The sequence below is a fragment of the Pagrus pagrus genome (genome assembly GCF_965226575.1).
Source record: "Pagrus pagrus genome assembly, chromosome: 20".
In the NCBI taxonomy this organism is placed as follows: domain Eukaryota; kingdom Metazoa; phylum Chordata; class Actinopteri; order Spariformes; family Sparidae; genus Pagrus; species Pagrus pagrus.
In genome coordinates this window covers 20,118,503-20,139,302 of record NC_140207.1, presented here as the reverse complement: position 1 = coordinate 20,139,302, position 20,800 = coordinate 20,118,503, and the positions used below count along the sequence as shown (strand labels likewise).

Here is a 20,800-nt window from a genome sequence, read left to right as displayed (position 1 = left end):
ATGTACAGCATATTTATGTCTGCACAGAATTCCAAGAGATCAGCTCTGCGTGATTGCACTGTGTGCAAGTGTGTCAGAGCCTGTGTGGGAGCACATATCCCAAGATAAGTCCGTACTGTTGACAAACTTCACAAGCTGAGTTCATTTTCAGGTTTCTTAGTGTGTGTGTGTGTGAGAGAGAAAGAGATAGACAGAGACAGTGTCTACTGGAACTATAAGTCTCCAGTCTTTCAGAGACTCAAAGCTCTCTCCTGTAGCTGTCTCCCCCTCGTGCTTGGATCTGACTTGATGTCAGTACAGTGGAGCAGAATGCGGGCAGCCGGCGCTGGAGTGCCTGCAGTTCCTTGTTTGCTGTCTGGTTTCGCTGGCTGTCTGACCCCCATGGCCCTGGTCTAGACACTAATGACAGCCCGCTGAGGCTAATGCCTCCTGTCCTAGCTCACAGCTCACAGGAAAGAGCTGGGCCAGGCCATTAGCATCAACCCACTGACCAGACGCTAAGTCTTATCATGTCTCAAGTTAATTGAAGGCTCTGATAGCTATTAGTGCCGACCTTAGCTGATGGAGAAGAAATTTACTGGCCATGCAGCATTACTGCTATATCTTACAAGATGCAGTCTGATTTAGTGGGAATACAGAGGAGCTTAAGGATAAAAGCATGTCTAATAAACTGTTGGATTTGAACTTTATTTGAGCAATATCACTTGGTGCGAGTCATTGTGAGTCATTATTTTCCGTCTCTGACTCAGGGTAACTCAAAGTGCCACAGCTTCTGAGAGAGTCAATCACACGATGTCAAAGCTAAATATAGTTTCCTGACACCTGCTTATAAACAGCGATAGGATTAGTGTCCCAAAGAAATGATACGTGGCAATCCTCAATGACAGCCGTCCTCCCTCTCTCCCTCAAATGTCATCCCATTTCATCTCTTCACTCTGTCTTTTCACCTCATCCCCCTGCCTCCCTCTCCTCAGCGCTGAGTAGTCACATTCCCCTTGGTGATGTGCCAGTCCCTTAGCATGCAGCAGGGATCCGTGTTCTACACAAGCTTTTAGCTTGATTACATCTGGCTACTTCCTCTGTCCTTTATTTTTTCTGGAATAACTATAAACTGGGATGCATTCATTCCTCCTCTTGTCCCCTGTCATCAATATGCCTTATCAGTTAAAAAAAAAGGCAAATGGAAGCAGTCTGAATCACCTTCAAGGCAGAGCGGACACTGTTGTGACTCACATAGGTTAGAATGAAATAAAAGTGTAACTCAACTTGAAAAAACTGCGCAGTCAAGAGCAAAACTACTTTCATCTGCTCTCCTTGCCACTGGGGGTTTTAGAGCTGTGGGAAAAGAGCGGTGCTGGGTATGGGCGTGGTGTCTCAGCAGCGAGACTCACAAAAATAAGATGATAAGATGGCCGGAAGACTCAAAGTCAGTGAAAAAGGCAGCCTGGAGTAACATATTAGAAGAGTCGAATAAGGGAGAACAGAGAGCTGAGAGTTAGAAAAAGTGGGGGAAAATATGAGTGAAAGGATGAGTAAAAGTTAAAAGAAAGCAACATCCGCAGGGCTTCATACCAAAGGATGCAGGAGACAAATAGGATGGTGCAACTAACTAGCTATTGTTGCACATTAAGCTGCATTGATTCTCAGATTTTATTTTATTCTTTTTTACCTGACATCCTGTGAACTCAAAGGCACTATGTGGATCCCCAGGGGCCCTCCTTCATTGGACACCTCGACCGGCTTGAGCATGCCTCTACAGGACGATGATGGATGAGGCCGAGAGGACGAGAAGAAGGAGGAGGAAGGGGGAGACATGCATGAATAACAAATAATAGGAATGACAAGAAAATGTAGAAAAGCAGGCTGTAAAAGACAACAGTCAAACATGACAAGACGCTGATGGGATGTATGGGATGGGGGTCGGTGTGGCCTTACTGGCGGAGGCTGCATTGTGTTTGTGCCTATATAAAGTCATCCATTACTAAGTCAGGCTGGTGGACCTCAGGGTCGATTAGGGACCCAAATGGAGACTCCAATTAAGTGATTAAGATCAGATTGTTGTGCTAAAAGAGAACAAATTAATTGAAAAACGTGTGAGGAAGCGAGGAGAGGGAGGAGAAGGTTAATTTGTGTGGATAAAGACGTGAAGACAAATGAACACAAGCAGCCGTTGATGCAGATGTGTGTTCTGATGTTGATGGAAGAAGGCGTGGTCCTTATGTACACTCTGTGTCACTGTCATGTGATAATATGCGTTTAGGTGTTTAGTGATGATGCTCTGGTGATGATTAACCTTTCTGTGATGAATTAAAGCGAAGCTCACCATGATTCTAGCAGTATCTACAAATGCATGTATATTTTTTTTTTATTGTATTTGTCCAGGTTTTGTGATTCAAGCAGCAATCCCATATGAAATGGAATTAAATGTGTGACATTAGCATGCTAAGAGGGTCACAATACCAATGCACAATAAGGATGCAGTGGTGGCAGGAATGATATTTTACACGTTTAGCATTTTAGTTTAGCGTGTTAGCATGCTGACATTTCCAAATGAGAACTAAACACAGAAAAGCTGTGGCCCTAGCTCTTAACTGATGATGGAGCTATATGAAAAGTTGAGGGATCCCCAAAGTTGTTACAATTCTATAGGGAACATGAATGTGTACCAAATGTCAAGGCAATCCATCCAACATGTTTGTTGGGGATGACTCACTCTAGGTTTAACACAGGTGAATGTTCCAATGAGGAATCAGCCCTCCCGACTGGCTCTATCCGCTCGATCCTCCTTTCTTGTTTCCTTCGCTCTTCTTCCTCCTCCTCCTAAAAAGAAAAAAAAAAAAGATAAATCATTAAAGACTGTTGCAGCAAAGTAAAAGAAAACTCATCCTCTCTCTGTCATTATGTCTATTTGGCTGTGCTTGCATCTCCTCCTCTCCTGCCTATATCTTCTTTCTGGCTTTTAATCCAATTACCTGCAGGAACAAGTAACGGCCTCTATTCTAAATCAAAAGAGACTTTCAGTATGGGAGCGCTGATGATGCTGTAGAAACATCCCTCCCCAGCCAAACTCTTCAGTGACTATAGTGACAAAGTGGCCCTGATCGATTGATCCTGCTCAATCAATCAGGTCTGGCCTGGGGCATGGCACCGCCGCCGGATTTTTGCGGTGATGCGATCAGGTCTAGAGTGAAGGAAAGTGGTCGCGGCCGCTGTCATTTGTTTCTCTCACTCTCTTCATTTCATTTACTCATCTTCCTTCAGGGCCATTAGGCAGCAGGGCCGGGAGGCGGCGGCTTTTACAGGCGAGTCAGACGTCTGAGGTCTTAACTAGGCTCTGGGACCAGACAGAGCAGCTTCGTGCTCTCCTTAATGGGGAATAAAATCTTTATCTGAGCTCTCTTTATGGAGATGGTGCAGATTGAGCAGGGCACTTACACGCAGTGATGACACGCTGCATGTAGAATAGGAGGGAGACATATTTAATAACACAGGGTCCAATATCAAATGATCATCTGCTGAAGGTTAGTTACAGGAGAAGCTTCATCAACAAGTGACAAGCACACTGAACATCAACATTCCTTCATTTTAAAAGGAGAGGGTCATTTCAGATTTTGCTTCCAGACCTGTTAGTAACTGCTGACCAAAGCGGCAGACTGTGTGTGTTTTTCTCTGTGTGTATAAGCTTGTTGGAACCCAGAAAGCACTTTGCCTCCTTTGGAGAGTCTGCTGAAATGCTTTGTTAGCCGCTGCTATTTCCCCGCCCTCACCCCTCACCTTGCTTTTTCTTTCTATTTTACTAAAATGTCAAGCACATCCAAATAGGTTTTGTGCCTCCCTGGTTACTTTATGGAAATTGATTCAACCCTTTTCAGAGGCCAGGATATCTTTGACGACACTCAGGCGTTGCGCAGGGAGACTCTGTCCCCAATTTATTTATTAGAGTCGGGGGTGGGGTGGGATGGGGGGCATGAAAATTTCATCAGCAGCCTACCTTAGGAGACCTCAACTCACCCTACCTGTCTGTTTCCCCTCTCTAACCGTCCAATATGAAAATGAGTCAGTCAACCAGTCACCCACGCCTTTAATTACATGTCAGCTGAGGTCATACAGTAGATGCCTCACAAGGCCTGTACAAAGCCTTTTATGAAAACCTCCCAAGTGGGTTGGTTGGATTTTTTTCATGCACATATATGCTGTGCACAATAAACAGTACTTGGCCACCTGTGGAAATCCATAAGAAGACGATTAATACAAGGCCATATAGGTATATTATATAAGCCTGGAATGCAGAAACAGTTATGAAAGCCACAATAATGTTGACTTTAAAAAGGCTATTTTTACATGCAACGATGGTGCTCGATGCCTTTGTCTCATTAGACAGCAAAATGATATGAGAGGCGAGCTGATTCACAGTGTATCATCACACAAAGTGACATGTAATTAACTTCAGTCACAGCAGCTCTCAGCAACAACCTCCTGTCTTTTAGTTTGCTCCTGTAGGTTGCAATCGGTTGTGGCGTGCATCTGTTTAAATGCAAGAAAGACTACAGATATGACCTGATGCAATAAAGAATAAGGACAGACACTATCTGTGAGTTTTATGGTCAGAGCATCAAGGGGAAGGCATCTTTCATTTTCACCAGGCCAAAAGGACAGTGTAAGCAGGTTGAATGTGTGAATTTGACAGGTGAAATCACCATAAAATGGCACAGGTAGATATCAGAGCAGCTCCAGAGAAAGGTGATATTTCTATTCAGGTATACTCCAGTGTGAAAAATGTGAAAAGTGTGAAAACGGCACGAAAGGAAAGAAGAACTTGGTGATGAAAAAGGAGGAAATTTCATGAGTGAACAAACCCGAGTGAGGAGGCAATGGAGAAAAGAGGAGAGAAAATGAGATGTGAATGAGAGTAATGGGACAGAGAAGATAATGATTTGTTCAAAGAGGAAGAATCTACAAACATGTTGAGATTTTCACTTGTTTCAAGAACTTTCTTAAGTGTTTTCTCATTGATGTAAGTGCAGTGATCAGCCTCACACCCTCCTGATCCAGATACTGACATCTGTAAACTATTTATCAAAGTGGGACTATTTCAGTGTTTTGTCTCTGTAATATGTTTAATGAACACCGTACTAATGTTTAGCACATTTAAACCTGAAATACAATGTCATTGTGTAGCTGACACAGATAATAGTTCTGTCTTACACCACTGGTTCTGTTTGTTCCAGTGTTTTGATATAAGAGCACATTTTCGCAGCCATTGCGGGTGTTTTTATTCTCATAATTCAATGCACAACACGTCTGTTTCCAAAGAAATGAATGACACTTGGCATTTGATTCACGAGACAGTGCTTAAGTGGCCACTGTGGTTCATTAGAGTTAAGACCGGGGATATCAACCAGCAAGGATATAGCCTCTTCAAAATGTGAGACTGGACAGAGTCTGTGTTTTAACCACACAAATACAAAGCACTTCCAATAAATAATTACTTGTTGAGATTGACATTTATTGCGATGAAGTCCACTTCTTCCTTTAATGCAGGGCCATAATTATAATTATGGGGGACACGTCTGTCCAATTTTCAATTATGCTCAAATTGTCCCCCCCAAATATAATTATCTAAAAAATATAAATAAAAAACAATTTGCTATGCTACAACAGGCAACCATGCACCACAGTCTGAAATAATTATTAACAAATGTGATCAGAATCATAAATCATAAAATTAACTTAACACATTGCCATTATTTTGACTACTGGTTCCAGTATTGCGGTAATAATGGCTCTAAGGTAATAATGGGAATAATGACTCACTACAAACTTGGTATTTTGCCTGGGGCGGTGCTACAGTCACACAGAGTGCTTTATGCCTGATGCATTCTCGTTTTAGTAATTACATGAATGGTTATTGTCCCAGTTATTGTCGGTTACCTAGCTAACATTCAGTACATTAGCTGGTTAATAAATTAAAAGTTCCATTTATGTGTTAATTTTTTCTGGGGCAGAATATTTGGTCCTCCCGAATGTTAACTCCGTGGCTATGGCCTGACTCAGTGTTGCAAGAGTATTACAGGGGTCAGTGTCTCCTTGTGACCAGGGGCAGCAGAGGAAGCCATCGCCCTTTATATTCACTGCCAGTCCACTTATTGTCTGTCCTCGTGTCAGTGGCAGAGCCAAGCACTGAGTGACAGCAGAGGAGAGACACAGGCTAAATATACATCCATCTTTCTCTGCCCCTCCACTCACCCTCTGTTCTCTTTTTCTTTGTCTCTCCGTCATTCTGAATCTCCTCTTTCCTCCTCTCTAAAAACCCACCACTTCTTCCTCCCCTGAGTGCTTTTAGCACCCCGTTGATCCCTTGGTAACCAGTGGAGTGGGGAAGCAACAAGGCTTTTCAACTCACCATGGCACTCATTTCTAGCTTGCTCTCTCTCTTTCTCTCTCTCTCTACTTCCCTCCCTTCCCTCCCTCCCCTCCCTCCCTCCTTTCCTCATTCCCTACCCAACCTCTCTCCCTTCCTCCCCTGCAGTGGTGAGGGCTCAGATCCCTGATCTGTGGCCAAAAATCCACCATCCCCCTTAACAAAGAAGGGAAGCAAGTGTTAGAGGCTTGGCCATCGGACAGCTGCAGCATTAGATTATTGAGACTCATATAAGAAGAGGGAGCGAGAAAGAGAGAGAGGGAGAGAGAGAGCAAAGTGCAGAGTCTTGTTACCTTCAAATGGACAAGCAGGTTAGAACCGTAAGAGGAGCAAGGAATAAAGTGGGAGGATGGGCGGGAGGTAGCAGCTGTCTGCTCAGGAGGGAAAAGCTGTACACACACACACACACAAACTGAAGGCCAATGCTGGAGGGTTGGGGCAAAGGGTGTGTGTTGAGGAGCTGTCATCCTCCATCAGCCACTGTCCTAAAGGACACCTACTGTAAGCATGTGTGTATGTGTCATGCCATTTGCTATGGGCAAGTACAACATGTAGTTGTTAAGGGAAAGGAGGGAAGAGGGTGAGGACTCCCTCCTGAGCTGATCTTTGCCGCCAAGGGCTTAACAAGGACAGGACCAAAGGTTGCAGGGAATGGTGTGTTTCTGGCCACCACCCCTCCTTTAGGGCTGAGGTCCACATCTGTGTGACAGCTCCATGAGTAGAACAGGACTCCCTGTCAGATGATGTCACACATGCACTTACGATAGGCCCAGCAGAACAATGGAGGCCAAAGAACAGGATATAGAAATGTTTCAAAATGATCGAGGTGCTGCGTTCGCTGTATGAACAATAAAGGAAACAAGCAATTTGAGCAGAGCATTTAGCAAAATGACTGTTGAAATATTTACAGAGACGGCTCTCCCCCTCCTGATCTGGCCAGCTAAACATATGGAAAAATAATTGTGCAAGGTGACATACGCCCCTTGTGAAAACATTAAAGCAGCCAAAGGTAACAAATGATGGCAACATGTGAAAATAATCTGTTTTCAGCAAGCAGGATAAAAAAAAGCAGGCGAGGCTCCACAAAAGGTTAAGGAGCCATAATTGTACCCTCATTACCTCCAGTAAATGCAGTTCAACTAAACATTGTACAACAGACAGGACCAAACAGGACTTCACAGTACCGCTGCATTGCACAATGGCACTGACATACACAGACAAGTTGCCAGTAATAACTCTTAATAGTCCTATTAAAGTTCCTTTGACCTCACCAAGCAATTACCAATATTTTTCCATCTTAACTGGAGCCAGAATCTCATTTTTTTCAATTAGCAGTTAAAAGAGGCTTTATGGCCTTGGACACCTACATTCGAGTAACAGATGATCCGAGCTTGTGTACTTCAAAATAGAGCAACAGCCTTCACCAACTGCCAATGGATGTATATGCAGTGTGTAGGATGACGGTACCTGACAGAATTCATCACACATGGGGTATTCTTCATGTTACAGAAGGTCTTTTATCCGTTGTATCCATTCCCTCAGAGGAAACTGCCATTAGGGCTAAATTATGCACCAAAATGGCCTCTGAATAAACTGGACATGACTGTTGCACCAAAGGACCGCACCCTTTCCACCTTCCTTAACGCTTTATTCCAAAAACCCACGCCCATCAAACTCCAATGCCATTAAAACAACCAATACGTCACAAGGACTAAGATTATGAGACACTTACGCACATTTATGTTGGAGATAAGGGAACATTATAAAAGGCTGGACGGAGAGTTAAACTGGTTAGTGGATGATGAGAGGGTCATAATGACCCCCTTCGTTCAAACCACAAGTTCCCTGAATGGCACTTAATGGGTGTCAGCAGAGAGGCAAACAGTTTAGGCAGACTTTCTTATCTTCTTTACATTGTTACGATCTTAAGGATCACAGTGATATAAGCTCATGGTGATTTCGATACACAGCAATTAGGATTTATTGCGTTGATGTAAAGGGAGCTGTACACAGAATATACAGCGTAGTGCGTACTATATTAGGCCCTCTTTCTGTGAATGTTTTTAATTTGTTTGGCAAACTATTAGCTCCCTGTTGGACAGGAAATGGCAGATCTGGAAGGAAATCAAAGCCGTGTGACCTCGGCGTCTGCTATCTCTTGCTTTGTATGTGTGAGGGGGAGAGAAAGAGTGAGGGAGGTTACCATTCTACAGTCCTATGTTTGTGTGCCAACGGGAGAAGCCGAGGCGATGCCTGTCCTCTGATGAGGACATGTGTTGTCTTTCATATTTCACACCCCGCACCCATGGGCTCCAGCCTTGTTCAAAGGAGGGCACTTGCATTCCAGATTAGATGTACTATTCCTTTTGATAATGAGGAGAGGGAGTCAAATATGTGTTGTTGTGCTAGGTTAGGACAGTGGGGAGTGGGGTTGGGTATCAAGAACCTGTTCTGAATTGGAATCATTGCTACATTTTTGAGAAACGTGGAAAATTGGAAAGAACGTTTCGCTACTGGCAGCAAAGTCTGGACTTACTGTACCCTACTCTCTTGTGGGTATGTTTATATCGTCTGTATGCATGTGCCAATGTATGTATACACGACACGACAGCAGTGATAAACATTTAATCACTGTGAAATCAAGGAAGTTTGTATGGAATGACAGAATATTCTGCAGCATGACTTAAGAATGCAGCATCTTTTATGCCATTTTCATAGCCATAAGGCCTCATAATTAGCTAATACTAGCAATATATTGTGTAAAACAGGAAACATTTATCTTGTGGAAGACATAAAAAACTTTGATTTTTTTGTATTTAACTGACCTTTTAAAAAATTACCCTTTTATATAATAAATTTGTCTTTGAATTAGGTGAGAACCCAACACTGAATCCCAATAATGATGATATCTACATATTTTCCTGCTAGAGACACAATTGGTCAAGTTTAATATAACTTCACTATCACAATACATCTTTTTAATCAACAAAGATCCCTAGCCCTTAAATCTGTCTCTGTTTTGTTTTGGAACAGACATGGCTTCTGGCCCGAAGAAGTTCAGGCTCTGACGTGGATTTACTTGAGGCGAATTATAGGGACAGACAGGTTCCTAATGCTGTTAAGCAAATTAGATCAGAGATGTGAGGCTGCATTTGTCCACATCAGGACGGAGAGCAGCGAGATGTGGAGGGGTGGGGGTGAGAGACGGACAGTGCTGTTTGTGGAGCTGATATTTAGAAAAACAAAGGCCTGTCTCTCTCATCGCGCCACTCACTCTCCTTCTTTGTCTCTCCGCGACCATCTTTGTCTCTTCTTTTGTCTCTGCCTCTGTCAGTGATAGACCTGCTGTGTGTGGAATACATCATCTGCCAGCGCCTGTTTCATATCAGGCCCGGGCTGATCTATCAATGACACAGCTGCCTTTGCCTTTGCCCACTGTATCGTTAAATTGCACTTTAATTAAATTAGGCCTGCTAATTATGAGGGCTTAAATCAATCACCAGGTCAATAACAAAGGACCAAAGCGGACGGAGAGGCCCGAGACTTTTTCCAAACCTCATCAATAACGGCCGCAACGGAGCAGACCACTCCTGTACCAGAGAGCCGGAGGTTCAAACGGGTAGGAATTACTGCCAATTGAGTTATCGTCACCGGCTTTTGTCCAGAGCACTTCTTATTCTTACAAGCTCTGTGAATAATGTTGTTTGAAAGCTGTAGAAGTGTTTCAAAGAGTTCATATGTGCATGGCATTTTGCATTAGAATGGCGCTTCAAAGGGGTGTTAAAAGCAGATTTGGGGTTTCTGGTGCATAAAGAAATGGTTCAAAAGGAAATTATGACTTTCCAGACACCTGGTTTAGGTGAAGGGGGGTGATTCTGAACAGATAATCCTGGGGGTTGAGTGTGCAGCCCCGCTGAGCGGAGGGTCCCAGCTGAATCCTGGGTCTTTACCCATGCATTAAAAAGAGCTCTGTGGTGCTTTTCACAGATTAATCATCATTTTGAGGTTATTGAGTGGGAGGACAGACTGCTTTCCACTGTTCAGAACGTTTAATCCATCTTTCAAACTGTGAAGGTCAGTGAGTGAATGTTACCCCCGTTGAAATAATTGAGGGTGTTTGAATTTCAATGAGAGCACCCGTGGTTTGGATCTGGATTGTAATTAAATATGTTTTCTTTATTTTATTATTATTATTTTCAGGAGCGGCTCCTGCAATTATGCGAGTCAGAATCACACTGACTTATTGAGTAGCACGGTGGCTGCCAATAAACTACACTGCCTGCATGGCCAAATTGTCATCCTCACTATTTAATACAACAGTTACTGTGATGCAAATGTCATAACAGCAGGTAATAATGGCAGCAATGGGGAAGGGCTATTCACACAAGAGTCTCCTCCAGGGTCTATAGGGTGTTTTAACACGCTGTGACCTCAAATTCTAAATGCACTGAACATGAACAAGAAAGAAGGAATGAGGGTGAATGATGTTGAACTATGAATAATTAAGTGGTAAAGCAAGTAAAGCCTTGGTACACATTGCGTTGAGTTATTACAGAGGTTGAGCGGCCTATTCCACAGATGAGCTGTTGTTTGCTGTCTTGTTTGAGCAGGTGGGTGGTTAGTGGGGATTCATCCGTGGCGTCATGGGAGCAGTGTGGGGTGAGTAAGGGAGGGGGGTGCTTTCCATTTCGTTTTAATTGGAAGCTGGAATTCTTGGATAAGGCGCAGACAGAAAGCCATTTAGCTGAGTCCTTGCTCTCAGCCAGGGCTAAATGAAGAGGGCCGTGTGGAGATGAGGGGCCTGTGGAGGGCCAGTAATGAAGAGAGGTCCCTAAAGACTCCAGGCACAGCCACGGCAATCTAGTGGGCCCCAGGAAGGTGTTATGGGGTGTGGGTGGGTGGCAGGGCTGTGTGTTTTAGTGGAGAAGGGTGGAGGAAGGAGGAGACAAAGAACAGATCAAATTGGAACATTCTTGTAATTATCTTTTATAAATAAGTGTTTTTTTTTGCATGCATTGTGGCTCTGAGTGCAAGATTAGACAAAGTATCAATTGATCAAAGGAGTGTGCTGGTTAAGATAATGTACTGGCTAAATTCAACAAGTGATTACAATCAGTGATAAGATAAGAGCATGGGTAAATCATCAAGTCTCACAACATACAAGACAGATCGCAGCGTGGATAGTCAATTTGCAGCATTTAAACACTGTACATGTGCACCTATAACACACAAACAGAGCACACACAGGGTACCATTACTGTAGCTCGCATATTAAGGTATCTGTTCATATTTCCGCCAATCGTGTATCATAAAACACCATCAGCAGGTTCACCTTCTGCCACACATCCCAAGAAGCAAAGCCACTACACTGTTTATAAATGGAAAAGACTGTCAGCGTGGTTCTGGTTGAAATCATGGATGCATGCGGGAACACTGGAGTATGTTGTGATGGAGCTCAGCGGGGGTCCTATTCTACACAACAGCTCCCATGGGCTGTATACCTAAGCCATAAAGAAGAGAAAATTCCAATGGGGAACTTCTCTGCAGGGAGAAGTGTGGCCCATTACAGAGGTGCTCCTTGCTGGAATGAAACCATTACCTCCATCTGGGATGTTCCAAATGCAATGTGGGCATCCAGCCATGAGGCGCTCAGAGGATTATAATAGTAAGTTTGCATGTTTTACTGCAGAAGAATTTTAAAAGTATGCCAAAGTCTGATTTTTTTATGTTTTCAGACATTCGAGGCAGCCACTGGTGTCCATTCATTTTGTTGAAATATGAGGATTAAAACTAGCTTGAGATAGGTAATCTATCACTGGTAACATAATGGTGTCTTTATGAAAGTTACTGCATGTGTATATAGTCAGCTACTGCAATCAAGCGTGATATAATTTGTCTCCCAGGAGAGTCTGGGATGTACCAGCTTCTTATCAGAAGACATTTCCAACTATATTTTTGTACTTTCACCTTGCAAGATAAGAACAGCATAACCTTTGGGGAGAATAAAGGTGACTATGTTTGCTTTGACTGATTATCTACTGTATCTAAAGCAAATTTAAAGTCGTAGTAAGTTCATCGTCATACTGACATGAAGTGAAAACCACCATGTGTCAGTGCTTCATTCAGGTGAAGTCACCTTAACTTACAGGAATCTCTTTTCCAAAGGGATGAGCACTAAATGACGAGGTAGATGACGTTCAAGGACATTATGACAGAACAATTAACAGTTGGTGGATACATAGTAGTTTTGCAGTAATTGTTAGTAAAGCTAAAGTTTTAGGTAACGTCTTGATTATGATGTGGCTGCAAGACCGTTAAATTAAATTATGTTGCCACATATGTCTCTGTATATATCCTTTTTAAGTTGCTTTTCTACTGTATATCCAACATTGATAGAAAACTGGATAGAAATGGTGCACAATCAAGAACAGGGTAACATCTGAATGAAAGTGGGTGGCTACCATGACTACATCTGTATAAGAGGAACAGAAATGCTCTGATTGGCCAACTAAGAACCCTCTCCTCCTCAGCCTCTCTCTTAAGAGGCTTTCTATTCCTCCCTCTCCTTGGCTCTGAAATGACACTGCCTCATTCCTCTCCATTCGCATCCGACTGTGACCGCTTTTGTTCTCTGGCCGATGCAAAAGAAACGGGTCTCTCCGGCCGAGATTGTGCAGCAGCACCGTCTCATGTTTCTCTGTGGCCCCAAGATGTGGATGTTTACTGTCGACCGGGGCCTTATTGCATTCCTTCAGCAACTTAAAAGCATTGGCCTCCTAATGGGACCTATAAAACAGTGAGAAAAGCCTAATGTGACAATGGGCCTCATTGTGTCAGAGTGGACTCATTTGGCACTCTGTGGAGAGTGGAAATGTGTGGCATATTAAAAAAATAGTAGTGAGGGAAAGAGAGGGTGAGAAAGTAGAAAGAAATCAAATAAATAGGAGTGAATGACTTTGCACTGTGGGAAACCCGCCACTGTCAGTCACCAAAGTCCATCTAGTGCCTCAGTGTCTGGAATCAAAAGAGCTTAGCTATTTAGCCTTAGCTGCTACAGAGTGTACTTTAATTTACCTGTATATGTTTGTTTCTCTCTTCTCCTTTTTGTTGAAGTCAAGTTTTGGTGACGATGGTTAATGAATGATCATCTAAGGAAGACATACTTTTGGCCCCTGGTGTAATTAACTTCACAACAGTAACACCTTCCCTGAGTATTGTCCAAGCGCCTCCTTCAGTGACCCAGCACGTCCCTCTAAAGACTAGACACTGCCCCCTTTGTGAAAAATAAATTAAATCATCTAAAAATGTCAGCAGATAAGCACAAACATTTTTTCACCTAAAGAAAGTGTTACGAGTGTGCATCTTCCTCTCCAAGCTTTGCTCTCTGCTGCCCACGCTGCTTCGGCTCCACGCTGGCGGACCCTGTTTTATTCCCTGAAGTCATTATTGTCTTCGGCTAAGGTGCCCCTGCTCCCTGTGATTTGTGGGTAATGAGCTGGCACCCCCCTGCCCGTGTTCAATTATTCTCATTGAGAAAGTGATTTCTCACTCCACAGAGCAAATCGGAGGAGTCGAAAGCGTGAACTCTAATCAAGAATTAACACGTTCACAACCAGCAGTGCGGAGAGGGATAGCCACCCCGATAGTGTAGAGATGGCGTAGGTGTGGTAGGAAAAGGGGTAAAGAGGGCAGAGCACCGATAGTCGCTGAAGCAACCAGATTTTTCGCATTTCCCTGGAAAACTTCATCCACTCATCTAAGGCGTTTTAAAGTGAGAGAAAAGAAATTGAAGAAAACTTGTCAAAAAGGTGATGTGTTTACAACTGAAAGAACGGACAGCCTTGCTGAAGGGCTGTTTGCAGTGATGGGGTGAATGTGCAAACTAGAAAGACATCTGAGCAGTAATTAGCCACGGAGAGAGGGAGCAGAGAGAGGAGGGAGTAGAGAAGACAAGCACAAACTTTAGAGAGATGAGGAGAGATGAAGAGCACCCCGAGCTCAGTGACTACTAATGACCTGACAGGAGGAAAAGAGAAGGACAGAGAAAGACAACTTCAGTTTGACAAGGAAGGACACTGACAAGTAGCTTTGTGTTTTTGAAAGAAGATATGTCACTCTGTGCAAACACATCAAAACGATACTAGTGTTTTATTAACTACTGAAATACATGATGCATCAAAGCTGTACTTCAGTAATTCCATTGCAACATCGTGATGCAGCCCGTCCGCACCAGAAAAAGAGCTGTATAGGTCGTCTGTACAAGCAGCTTGGTACAACCTATATTTACGTATATTGTTAGGCGAGGACCTCTAGTGGCCATGGTAATTATAAGCGAAGCAAAGGAGGAAATCAGGTGACATATAAGCGCAACAACGCTGCACGAGGAGGAGGATGTGGTTGACGTTTGAGATGAATTAGCACAGACTTTCACTCAGGAGACGACAGTTTGTGTTCTGTGTGAAACCAAAACTCATCAGTGAGTTTAACATATTTAACTGTTATGTACCCAACGTATCTTTTACGTCTTAAAGTGGGTTACTTATTTTGAACTCAGACCATGACCTTTTTCTAAAGTTAAGCCTAACCAAACTGCGATCATTTCACAACATTAGTGATGATGAATGTCCTGTCTGGTTTGCTTGTTGCCGGTTTTTGTGTGATGGAATGGTAATGTATTGTATGTCATGTCGTCTTGATCACATTCCTCCCCCTCTTTTTTGTTGTCTATTTTTATCACCCTGATGCTTTTTTACAGGCTTTTTTCAGTCTTACAACAACAAAATTCTGAAGGCAAATGTAACTTTTAAATCTCAGGGGGCAGGTTTTTGCATATAAGTAGTCAAAACCAAAACACGGCACAAAATGCTTCAGCTATCGGCTTCTAAAGCCTGAATTATTTAAACTCTAATCTGAACTATCTGGTCACATGCACATCCACACACAGCCCGCGGAGCAAGTCAGGTTAAACATTTTCAGGTTACAGCACTGCAGATAGAGAACAGTGTTGGCAACTTCCAACAAATGTCTGCCACTGTCTGCCACCCCCTACCCTGTTCAGTAGAGATAACAGGAGAGACATGATTTTTGCATTTCTTAATTAAACTCGAAAGGCAAGAAAATGAATACCGGCGAGAACAAACAACAGATATCTTGTGTAGAGGGGAAAGAAAAGGCCAATGCGGCATGAAACTTTGTCGTGGAACAACAGTGAATGACAGATTATTTTGTTCATCTTCTTTGCAAAGAGGCTGATTCCCAATTCTGAGTAGAGCAACATTTTCTGCTTTGTCTCTCTCGTGGTCCCCTGCTGACAGCCTCTTCACACACTGTCCTTGGGAACTACATTTGTCTGCTGTGTTATGTGCTTGGGATTAAGTTGTGAAAGTTGTTCTGAATTGTTAAGCACTTATTTCTATCATTCTCATTCTCAGTCTGTCCCTGTGAGTCGATGTTGTGTGTGTGTGTGTGTGTGTGTGTGTGTGTGTGTGTGTGTGTGTGTGTGTAAAGGTGAGAGGGGGAGCCATTCTGAATGCTAATAGAGCTGAGTGAGGGGAGCTTATGGGTAGAAAAGCTGGTGGACGATTAACTGCCTTGGTGTCTATATAAATCACACAAACCCACACGCACGCACACACACAAACAGTTATTATCACTGCTGTATATTTCTAACACATTTTAAGTTAATAATGAGATGTTAAAAAGCATTATTTTTATAATTGCTCATTTATACATTTGCAATCTGTTTCCCTGCTGTTGAAGGAATCAACTGAATGACACTTCCAACTGTGTGCGTTTGTGTTACCTGCTCTCATCCTCTCAACACATGCACTTAACGACAGAATTACACTTAATCTGTAATGCATTTTGCTGCAGGCTGTGTGCAGGAATCTATACACAGCTGGTGGCTGAAACATTCTGATGAGAGACTTAAATCAGCAAAGTTATTTAATTAAGACTTTTCAATAAAAGATTATGCTATAAAAATGTGCTCAATGACAAAACTTTGAGCAGGTCGACTCTTTTGGTTCCAGTACAGGAAGGTTAGAAGTCATGGTCCTAGTAAAAACAATAAAAATCAAAAATCGACATAATAATGAAAACAACGACAAATATTGAGTCCTATAGTATCCTTTAAAAAGTGTTGAAGCACAGTTGTGGAGGTAATATTCAGATCCATTAGTTAAGTTGGTTAAATGAAAATAGCCATACCAAAAACCACAAAGATGCTAAATTATAAGTTAAGTCTTGTCTTTGAAATGTTATTAAAGGAAATGCACATCAGTAGCCTTATCAAAATGTACTTAAATTAAAGTACTTAATGTAGAAAATCGGCCCGAAGAGATTCACTCTTGTATATACTGGAATCACTGGAATATGCATGTATTGACGTGTAGGAGGCATTTGTTGCACCACTGCATTACAATTGCATCTAGTTGAGGTGGAGCTCATCCTAAATCTAAACTAATTTTATGATTCATGTAAAATCTTAATTTCTGAACTAACTAGTGATTAAAGCTGTCAGATAATGTAGCTGAGGGAAGAGGTAAAACTTCCCTAGACACAAGTAGAAGAACGAAGTAGCATTAAGGGAAATATTTAAGTACAAATACCTCAACTTTGTAGTACAGTCCGAACAGCTTGAAAAATAGACAAACGTACTAAGGGAGGGACAGAAATGACAGACTAAGGCTGAACACAAAATGAAAAAAACAAACAAAAACTAGAGAGTAGCGTGCAAAGTGGTTGAGTCGATCAACAAGCACTACAAGTAGGCACAATGCTGAAGCTAACTAAGCCCACTTAAAGGTAAAATGAGGAGGTGACCAATGCTAAATGAGGCTTAAACATCAGTTCAGGCCTTGAGAGAAAAGGCAGAAAATAAAAGCTGCTCTGGTCTGGTCTGTCAGGGGTCATGACATTCCGACAGGGGTTCAGTGGCAATGGCTAATTAGGAGAAGAGAGACCATTGTGGCACTCAGGGCTCAACGGTTCACACTCCCAGGCTGGACCGGAGTGTCTCTGGTGAACCACCATTTACAGACCTCACAGAGTAGGGGAACAACAGGCCCACTGTGTACAGGTTATGTAATTTACAATTAAATTCAATCTTTTCTTGAGGTAGTTAATTCATGGAGGTTAGATAATTCAAATAACTCTGTCAAAGGAAAAAAGAAAGACATTTGTGACTGGTATTAGAAAGTTTGAAATAAATGTAATCCCATCACAGATTGTTTTGCTCTTTTGTGAGAACATTAAACACACCAGGTAGGCGATTAAATGAATTGTTCAAGCTGCAATTTTTAAAGGCGGAGCAGGAAAGAAAAACATAAATGGAACTGGAAAAACAGATAATACTCAGTAGAGAACATAATGATAAGAGAAAACAACGTGTCTGTTTTGTACTGCTGTGTGACTGGAGTCAATGTTGCATACAGAGCAGCACCTGTTGGTCAGGGCCAATAGGCAGCAATTAGAAAGTACATCTTATATACATGTGTAGATTGAATTGTTCTTCTATAGACTAAACATGCACTAATCCTGCAATCTTTCCGTGGCTGGCTGACCTCCCTGTGTGTGCTTCAGAGAGAATTAAGAGGGAAGTCCTGGATGAGTGCAAGGTCCTCTCTGCAGACACAGGACACCACGGTGAGACTGACTGCACTGCTCTGGAATGTGGGCTGCTGTTTTCTGTGCACTCTCCTGCACACAGCGAACCTCCGACCAGCTCTGTATCAAACATTGGCCAGATTTATCTAAACTGAATGCACAAACACACACACACAAAGAAGAATCCAGCAGATAGCACTGAAGAGAAGAGACAAAAACAGGGGATGGGTGAGGTTAGAGGGGGGAGCTCACCTGTTTCTAAGTCAGTGAGAGAGTACAGACAGAAAGAGAGAGACACAAAGAAAGAGAGAATGTGTTAGTCAGGTAGGGTTTGGGGGTTATTGTTGTGTTTTCTCTCCATGCTCAACTGCTCTAACATTGCCTGCAGCTCGCCTCGGGGTCCGCAGACTGTGTGGGCTTTACCAACATGCTAGTCAGGAGAGTAGACTAAGTTCCCCCACCAACAAGAATTAAATGTTAACCTTGGTGCAGAATTGACTCGCCCAAGGGTTTTAGTGTCATATTTTATTTAATATTTATTTTTACACTCCAGAACATAGCGTGATTCTGTCAGCTTCTACATTCATTGTAGGTTTAATGAAACAAGGGAATTTGAAACCATAGTTTGACAGTATATTTACTGTTTATTTAAAGGGTTCTTGTTTTGTTAATCTGAGTTAGGGCTGGGAAACATATCTACATTATTATTGAGACCATAATGTGTGCAGTATGACACATCGTCTAGACTACAGTATATATCATCTTAGATTACATATATCATTGTATCATGATATGTTGTCCTTTCCTGGTTGGAGAAATGGACTTTCGGTCAGCTTCAAGGAAGGTTTCATGGGAGTTTGCCCATCCAGTCTTCATGTGTTTTGTGGACTTGAAGAACACCTATGACTGTGTCCCCGCGCGAGTACTGTGGGGAGTACTGTGGGAGTATGGGGTACTGGGGCTGTTGTTACAACCTATTCAGTCCCTGTATGTGAGAGCTGTGTCCATATACTTGGCACAATGTCGAATACCTTTCTGGTGGGCATTGGACCTGCCAGGGCTGCCCCTTCATCTTGTAACCTTGTCTTGGAGTTAATGAATTGCTTTTGAGGAGGTTTCAAAATATATATATATTGTTTAAATATATATTGTGCACTGCGATATAGCTTAAAAATATAATGATATTATTTCAAGGCCATATTGCTCAGCCTTGATATAGGTGTTATGATTTTTCTGGCAATAATGATGTTTGAGGCAAGCAAGTCACATCTCTCCAAAGGACTGGGCTTTACCTTTTAATGGTGCAAAAATAAAGATGGGCTGCATGTGTAAACCCAGTAAAAACAAAACTGTTGAATAAGAAAAGAATAACATTTTGTTGACAAATCAGTTCACAGATCTGCCCATGTGTGTATGTTTGGTGAAAAATCTTTAATGTGAGAATAGAAAAGGAAACAAGTGTGTTCGCACTGCTCCTCTCGCTCTTCTTCCGGCTTGAAGTTGAACGGACTCATCTCCTTTCAACGCGCTGGCTCGGCGATGTAGCCGGGCACCTCGCCACTTTGTTTTCCTTTAAAACTCGCCAGACAAGGTGTCTCATTTAGACAACAAAGCGAGGGAGGCACTCCGACAGTTGGAGGCTTGATCAAAGATTTCTAATCAGAGCTGTTTCCGCTGTTTCGCGTGTTATGTAACACTTCAGTTTTCTTTATGTTTCTCTAAATCTCTCTCTCCCTCTGACAATTTGCTCTGGGCACACAGTTGGAAACAGCCTTTGCAACAAACAGCAGTATATTGTTCAGCAACAAGCACCACATCTCTGAATTCAGATTAGTTTAAGATAGTTCTTTGTTTTGAAAAAGGTCTAAACATGTTGAAGATAATCAGTACTTATGACAAAATGTCTCTCAACCTAACACTGTCTCTGAAAACCTTAACGCTGCATATGTATCCGTGTCCCTTCATGCAAGCCATTCTGATTGGTTTAAATCTCTCGATGATTGACAGCTGTTGTCAGCCCTGCCGCTGGAACAGCTCATGATAATGGCCTCCGGTGCCTCATCAAGGCCACAAAATAATACAGTGAAGAGGCACTCAGCCAGATCCAAATGTGTATGCGCGTGTGTAATCGTGTGTTTGTGTGTGTGCGTGTGTGTTGCTGAGCGGGAAGGCCCATTAGCATTCATCAGTAGGATAATAGGCCAGTGTTAATGTCAGCTGTTTATATAAAGAATAACTCATAAAGCCCTGGCGTATATGAGCTGATAAAGCATGCTTTTCTCCATGCCACATTTGGCAGGGTATGTGTGCAAGGGTGTAAGGGTGGCGAGGGATTGGAGGACTGGAGTCTTAGATGGAAGCGCTTGACACTAAAGTTTATTTATTGACTGGTTAGATAAACATAAGACAAGGCCAGCAGATATAACCAGAAAAGCGAGACAGCCTTGTGATCAGTGCTGAGCATTTGCACAAAAGAAAAGCAGTCAGAAGCACAAAAACAAAAATCACAGCATTTTAAAAACACACCACACTCCGCTACGATCAAATCCATTACATTTACTTGTTATCAGATTCATCCTAGATTCCAGGCTTTATTTAATCAACCATGAAACTCCCTGATTTGATGGTTTTCAAGTTGTACAATCTAAAATAAAAATCTGACAGCACCACTCCTGCATCTACATTTGCTTCACTGCAGCTGAGCTTCAAACCCTTCTCTGATTTTAAGTTTATTACATCCGCTTCTCATGGTGACGACAGACTCACAGATTG

At 42.5% G+C, this 20,800-nt stretch overlaps 1 protein-coding gene across 1 annotated transcript in view; it reads right to left on the bottom strand.

The window, feature by feature from the left end:
• LOC311249272 (partitioning defective 3 homolog) overlaps nt 1–20,800 on the bottom strand; it is a 350,671-nt gene that overhangs the window by 184,881 nt on the left and 144,990 nt on the right. Inside the window, exons 6-7 of the mRNA XM_084340181.1 lie at nt 2,714–2,820; nt 1,670–1,753 (exon numbers count right to left, since the gene is read on the bottom strand). Of these exons, the coding sequence (XP_084196307.1) occupies nt 1,670–1,753; nt 2,714–2,820 (191 nt within the window). The remainder of the gene's footprint in view (nt 1–1,669; nt 1,754–2,713; nt 2,821–20,800) is intronic.